The sequence below is a fragment of the Oncorhynchus masou genome, chromosome 26 (assembly GCF_036934945.1).
Source record: "Oncorhynchus masou masou isolate Uvic2021 chromosome 26, UVic_Omas_1.1, whole genome shotgun sequence".
NCBI classification, from domain to species: domain Eukaryota; kingdom Metazoa; phylum Chordata; class Actinopteri; order Salmoniformes; family Salmonidae; genus Oncorhynchus; species Oncorhynchus masou.
Genome location: NC_088237.1, coordinates 1,765,636 through 1,773,121, shown reverse-complemented (window position 1 = coordinate 1,773,121; position 7,486 = coordinate 1,765,636). Strand labels below are relative to the sequence as shown.

Genomic DNA, 7,486 nt, shown 5'->3' with positions numbered 1-7,486 from the left:
CCCCTGGTGGTCCTTCCACAGTAGTGACTGGGTGTGTTGAGGCCCCATCCAAAGTTTAGTTAATAACTTCACCATGCTCAGAGACATTCAATGTATGCTTTTTTTGTACCCAACCACCAATAGGTGCTCTTCTTTGCGAGGCATTGGTCTTTGTGGTTGAATCTGTTTAAAATTCACCTGCTCGACTGAGGGACCTTACATATAAATTGTATGTGTGGGGTACAGAGATGAGGTAGTCATAAAAATAAAACGTGAAACACTATTACTGCGCACACAATTAGTCCATGTGACTTGATAAGCACATTTTTACTCCTAAACTTATTTAGGCTTTCCATAACACTGGTTATACTTAACACATTTGTTTTTGATGAATAATAAACATACAAAAACAATTCCAGTGACAAAAAATACTATTTGAACCCATTTTAAATTCAGGCTGTAACACAAAACAATGTGGAAAAGGTCAAGGGGTGGGAATACTTTCTGAAGGCACTGAAACTACAAGGCAGAAACTGAACTTCTGCAGCAAGAAATAAGTCAATAGACAAGATTCCATTGGTTACACCTTTCTTTTTATTGGGATTACCTTGACAGTCACAAAGTTACCAAATGGAGCCCATTGAAACATTGAAGCGGAGGGGGCAAGCCCCCAGGACTCTCCCTCCCCATCTCTCAGGGTGTGGCATGACATAGTGGGCATTGACCAGAGAAAGAGACAAGGTCTGAAATGGCACCCTATTGCCTATATAGTGCACTACTTTTGGCCAGGGCCCATGGGCTTTTGGGAATAGTGTGCCATTACAGACAGCCAGAGAGATGGGGTTTTTCAGAAGTTAGCAGAACAAATTTTAGTGTTAATTAGTAGAATGTAGTGACAGAGAAAAAGAGAATGGAAACTATGTAGTGTCACTCAGTGTTTGTTGCAACTGCTCAGACAATCTGATAGCCTTTGTTGAATACACACAAAACGCCATGATGGAAGCAGAAGGAATATGGGAAGAGCAATGCTATCTCAAGCCACACAGTGAAAATGTGGAATATTTTAAAATGTTAATTTGAAATGCAAGCAGTCCAAGTCTAGTAGGCTGAGAGGAGTTTTGCACTCAGGGCGCCATTTGGGATCGAGACTAAAAATAATGTACTATACAGGGAGCCATTTGGGATCGAGACTAAAAGTAATGTACTATACAGGGAGCCATTTGGGACACAACCCATCTCCCGATCTCTGGTAACACACACCATTGTGCCATAAATCCAAACCCTTTCATTAAACGGATTTCAAAATGAAGTTGTAAACAATATTTTTGTATGGGTGGGGGAATCAGTGCACATGGAGTATAGCAGTTTATTGAAGCTTAAAAAGGATAGTTCACCCAAATTACGATTTGCTTTTCTTACCCTGTAAGCAGTCTTTGGACACGGTATGAGAACAAGTCATGCTTTGGTTTAGTTTCCCTGGTACCGTTGCTACATGCTAACATTTTAGCATTTGGGCCACAAGTCCCATTGAAGTCTTGGAACTGATATTAGCAATTTGTATGCATATTTTCTTCATTTAACCTTTATTTAACTAGGCAAGTCAGTTAAGAACAAATTCTTATTTATCATGTCCAAATGTATGAACATGATGCATGACAAATGCCAATATTGGTCCCATGACTTGAATGAGATTTGTGCTAAAACGTTAGCACGTGATAACAGTGCCAGGGAAAGTAAACCAAAGCATGTTGTTGTCATACCTTGTCCATAGACTGGCTTACAGGATAAGGAAACCAATGCCAGTGTAATTTGAGTGAACTATCCCTTTAACTGGACAAGAAATACACCCATGCTAATGTAAAGCGTATGGGAGGGTCAGAATTCCAGACTCCTAATAGATGTTGAGCAGAACATGGTCCTGGGGAAGAATAGCAACACAGACACACGCAGAGATCCGCTCAACTGAGTCTCTTAAACAGACACCGTCACTAACAGCAGACTCTTGAGACCGTAACAGCTGGCTCTGCTCGATTCATACAATATAGAAATGTGTTTATATATATTTATATTCAGACAGATGTATGCCGTTCTGTTTGTCAATGAATATTGTTTGTTCCTAAAACTGACAATTTTGGTCACACAGAATGAATCTCTGCAGCACAGACAGAAAACGACAGGAACCACAGATAAAACATCTTCATTATTATATCTGCGTAAATAGAGGAATCATAAATGACAATGACACTAACTCACAGCTATTGGAAATAGTAGAGGACTTGAGTGTAGGAAAAGGCAGCGAGCGCGATGGAATGGGGGCCAGAGAGCTTTAGAGAAGCACGACAAAGCACTAAATACAAAAACACAAGACGATTCATCACTAATATACTAAAGGGAAGGCGGGGTGTTACAAAAACACAACGTATAAAATGTATTGGAAATGGCATGACACTTAATGGATGCATCTACACTGCATACTGCTGCACACTACACACTAGGCTAAAGAGGGACTCCACCGGTTGGTTATACAGATACAGGGGCAGGGCTGGGGAGAGAGGTAGGACAGGAGAACAGAAGAGCGACACACACTACTACACCAGCATCAAGAGAGGGAGGGTAGCAGTTACCCCTCTGACACATGGTCAGATCTGTGGTTATTGGCAAGGGGTAGTCATCCACTAATTCAGTGCCATGAGGAATAGATGGGTAGAACAGGAATTGTAGACAACTATGGTAATGTAACTTGTGGCTTTAATTTGACCAGAGCCCTATGTTGCTCTGCTCAGTAGTACTATATGAAGAAACTACATTTCATAGGGGTGGAATGGATTTTTTGTTGAGATTAAAAGAGGTCAAAGACCCTTTAGATGCAGATGGTATTTTTTGAACTCCACAGGACATTTGCATTATCTATACATTTATGTGTTTAATCATTTCATAATTTTCAACACTTTTGAAAGCATGGTCCTGTTTTTTAAAATTTGTTTTCATTTGTCAGCCAGCTTATGGGAAAAAACAGAATCGATGGGAAGGTAGCGATCCCATGTTGTCGTCTTGATCCCATGTTGTTGTCTTTCGCCCCCTCCTCCCTGTTGCACCGCTCTTTCTGCCCGATCGCGAGGGGGCGGTTAGCAGCGTGTCTCGTAGATGCCGCTGCGGCCGATGTAGCGCACCCATTTGATGACGTCGTGGTCACTGTAGTTCAGCTTGGGCTCGAACACCTTCAGGTAGCGCACCTTGAGCCCGGACGGAGCAAATGGCACCTGGGAGACCATAACAGAACCATAATGACACCTGGGAGAGAGTTCCATATTTGACAGAACAGAAATGTTTGCACATCTGGGTCATTCAACCATAGGAGTTGGCTATACAGCACAAACTGTCCTGGAGCTCAGCTACAGTAGAGATGACTGTGTAATGGAAATAAAAGACCTAATCACCTCAAAGTTCATGGAGATTGGAGGGCGCGCCCACTTCTTCTTGTCGTTGGTGGGCAGCAGCTCGATCTCGGCACTGATCTGAGACTCCTTCATCCCTGCCATACGCTTGATCCTGGAGACACACATACCCACATACAGTTAACACCATTCCACAGCACACACACACACTAGGGATGGGCACGGTTAATCCAAATGGTTGTTAGTATTCCAAGTATTAAGAGAGATACACACACACACACAGACCAGTCAAAAGGTTAGACACACCTACTCATTCAAAGGTTTTTCTTGATTTTTTTCTACATTATAGAATAGTGAAGAGATCAAAACTACAAAATAACACATATGGAATCATGTAGTAACCAAAAAAGTGCTAAACAAATCAAAATAGATTTTTCAAAGTTTTCTTGATGACAGCTTTGCACAGCTCTTGGCATTCTCTCAACCAGATTCACCTAGATACATTTTCCAACAGTCTTGAAGAAGTTCCCACATATGCTTAGCACTTGATGGCTGCTTTTCTTTCACTCTGCGGTCCAACTCAATCCAAACCATCTCAATTGGGTTGAGGTCGGATGATTGTTGAGGCCAGGTCATCTGATGCAGCACTCCATCACTCTCCTTCTTGGTTAAATAGTCCTTCCACAGCCTGGAGGTATGCCAGTTTCATCATATCCCTTGATGGTTGTTGCGACTGCACTTGAAGACAATTTCAAAGTTCTTGAAATTTTACAGATTGACTGACCTTCATGTCTTATTAAAGTAATGAGGGACTGTCGTTTCTCTTTTCTTATTTGAGCTGTTCTTGCCGGAATGGACTTAGCCCCATTTGGTAGAATTCCATCTTCTAAAATCTAAAATCTATTTTGTTTTGTGTCTTTTTTAGCTACTAAATGATTCCATATGTGTTATTTCATAGTTTTCATGTCTTCACTATTATTCTACAATGTAGAAAAGAGTCTAAATAAAGAAAAACCCTTGAATGAGTAGGTGTGTCCAAACTTTTGAATGGTACTGTATATATATTTTTTGGGGGCCCATTTTTACAACTGAGAAAGCTTAGTCTTCATGAAATATTACATATCAGCGCGACAAAACAAACCCCGGCAAGAAGTCACAATGCGCTTTAAGAGTTCTCCAGCGTTGCTTCGATCAGTCAGTATGAGACAGCTGGTGTTCTCATTTGCATGTAGGCTACTCGACTGTATTATAAAAAAAATACAATTTACAAGTGGAGTCAGCTATGAACGTTACAGCAGTAAAATATAGTTCTCATTTACATAGACAAGTTCAACAATATACACCACCTACTGCGGTGCAATGGTAGTGCTGTTATCGGCTTGATCTCTTGCAAACACTTGCATGGAAAAGTCGACCCTAAGCAACTATAATATTCGCCATCAAAAAAGGTTCCAATATTAAACTCAACATCCAAAAGAAAAACTAGCAACTAGCCAGATAGCAACTCCAGCATTCAAGTTCATTTGGCTGTAGACTAATCACCCACCGGTAGGCTATACACATTTGCAAGCAATGCGTGTGTGGATCTGTTTGCTAGCCAGCTAAATTTGCTAGCTAGCTTGCGCCACTTACTAGTTGCAGAGCTGGCGTAGTGATTATTATCCATAGTGTCCAGCATGTGGACACAGGTCTTGCAAAGGAGTCTAAAATATGGTCCAACTAACAAGTTTTGAGCTAGAAAAATATTTTCAATCCTTTGCTGAATGAAAATCTCCAACAATTCAACTATCATTTATAATGAGTCTCATTTGTAATGAGAGGGACATAGCTAGATATACAGTAAAAGTCATAAGTTTACATACACCTTAGTCAAAGACATTGAAACTCAGTTTTTCACAATTCCTGACATATAATCCTAGTAAAAATTCCCCGTTTTAGGTCAGTTAGAATCACCACTTTATTTTAAGAATGTGAAATGTCAGAAAAATAGGAGAGAGAATTATATATTTCAGCTTTTATTTCTTTCATCACATTCCCAGTGGGTCAGAAGTTTACATACACTCAATTAGTATTTGGTAGCATTGCCTTTAAATTGTTTAACTTGGGTCAAATGTTTGGGGAGCCTTCCACAAGCTTCCCACAATAAGTTGGGTGAATTTTGGCCCATTCCTCCTGACAGAGCTGGTGTAACCGAGTCAGTTTTATGGGCCTCCTTGCTCACACACCCTTTTTCAGTTCTTCCCACAAATGTTCTATAGGATTGAGGTCAGGGCTTTGTGATGGTCACTCCAACAACTTGACTTTGTTGTCCTTAAGCCATTTTGCCACAACTTTGGAAGTATGCTTGGGGTTATTGTCCATTTGGAAGACCCATTGATTTGCACTTTTCGCATCAAAGTGCGTTCATCACTAGGAGACAGAACGAGTCTCTTTCCTGAGCAGTATGACAGCCGCGTGGTCCTATGGTGTTTAAACTTGCGTACTATTGTTTGTACAGATGAACGTGATACCTTCAGGCATTTGGAAATTGCTCCCAAGGATGAACCAGACTTGTAGAGGTCTACAATTTTTTTTCCTGCAGTCTTGGTTGATTTATTTTGAATTTCCCATGATGTCAAGCAAAGAGGCACCGAGTTTGAAGGTAGGCCTTGAAATACATCCACAGTTACACCTCCAATTGACTCAAAAGATGTTAATTAGCCCATCAGGAGCTTCTAAAGTCATGACATTTTCTGGAATTTTCAAAGCTGTTTTAAAGGCACAGTCAAATTTGTGGATGTAAACTTCTGACCCTCAGCCACACACACAGTCCGGATTAGTTGATAAAAACAAGAGTTTGCAGCTCTGAGGGCCCTGGTTAGCACTCATCGATCCCTCGACCCCGCGTGTCGTGAAAGAAAGTCCCCAATTAAAAACTTTTTTCAGTCAGTAGTTTATAGATGACTGCGAAGCATACACATTCATCAGGCTGGCACATAACCTGGGTGCAGTTCATTAGGCACGAAACAGAAACAATTTACTGAAACAGGGAGGGACTACCTGGACATGTCCAATATGTTTCTTTCCCCCCCCCGGTTGCGTTATGTTTTCCAACGTGAGCCCTAATAAACAGGACCCTGGTACGGATAACCTGAGAACGACAGTGAGGAAAACTTACTTCCAGACGATGGCGTTCTCGCTGGCCTTGTACTTGGCCTTGCCCTTCATGCAGATCACCTGGACCCCGCTGGTGTTGAGAGGGGTGGGGATGCGCACCTAGGTAGTAAGAACATAGAACATAGAAAAACACATTCAGCTCGGTCTCACCCATAACCTAATGAATGAGTGTTTGTAGATGGGGAAGGGTGCATTCGAAATGGCTGTTGAGCACTACTACAAAAGTAGGTTATTTCAGGACTTTTACCTGACCACACGCACGACCTGAGCACGATGACCACGACCTGGTCAGGTACTGTGTCCAAAGCTATATGCTCATATGGTACCCCTATATCCCTCTGTAGCCATACCTCAATTTTCTGAGCCAGAAGCGAGGGCTTGAAGTTGGACTTAATGACCACCTTGACCTCAAGCTTGGTGCGGCCCACCTCCCTGACAAGGGGGATGACACGGAAGGGTAGGATGATGTCCTTGGTGGTGCGGTACCTGTGGAGAAGAAGAGGCAAACACACACACACAAAACGGACACAAGGTCAGAGCCTGTGTTTGAATGTGTGTGTGCGTGTGTGTCCGTATCACACAGGCTGGTTACCTCATGAGCTCACACTCTCCGTCCGGAGGAATGAAGCTGATGCTGCGCTCAGCGTCAAACTTGCTGAGACGCACACACTGGTGGAATGTACAGTCGTCAATGGCTATGGATTGCTTACCGCCACCACCGCCACTAACAGGAAGATAAAGAAGAGAGGGAGGGAGAGAGAGAAAGGTGTTTAAAGGGGACAAGACACACTGGAGGGTAAACCTAAACTAATCATAACACACAGACATTAAAATGTCTGTGTATTACAAAATGGATGACAGTGAGATTAACGACTAACACAAATTTACAAAGAGTATGAATTTCAAATTTGAGCTGATGCACACACTGAACTCCTTCATACTGAAATACACACACA

The 7,486-nt window shown here is 41.9% G+C and overlaps 1 protein-coding gene across 2 annotated transcripts in view; it reads right to left on the bottom strand.

Annotated features, from left to right (window-relative positions):
* Positions 1 to 550: 550 nt before the first annotated feature.
* The window catches only part of LOC135514629 (AP-2 complex subunit mu), a 36,610-nt gene continuing 29,674 nt past the window's right edge, over positions 551 to 7,486 (bottom strand). For both annotated transcript variants that reach the window (XM_064938069.1, XM_064938070.1), the window contains 5 exons: positions 7,123 to 7,254; positions 6,881 to 7,016; positions 6,532 to 6,629; positions 3,417 to 3,528; positions 551 to 3,239 (listed from right to left, as the gene is read on the bottom strand). In XM_064938069.1, the coding sequence (XP_064794141.1) occupies positions 3,105 to 3,239; positions 3,417 to 3,528; positions 6,532 to 6,629; positions 6,881 to 7,016; positions 7,123 to 7,254 (613 nt within the window). In that variant the 3' untranslated portion in view covers positions 551 to 3,104. The remainder of the gene's footprint in view (positions 3,240 to 3,416; positions 3,529 to 6,531; positions 6,630 to 6,880; positions 7,017 to 7,122; positions 7,255 to 7,486) is intronic.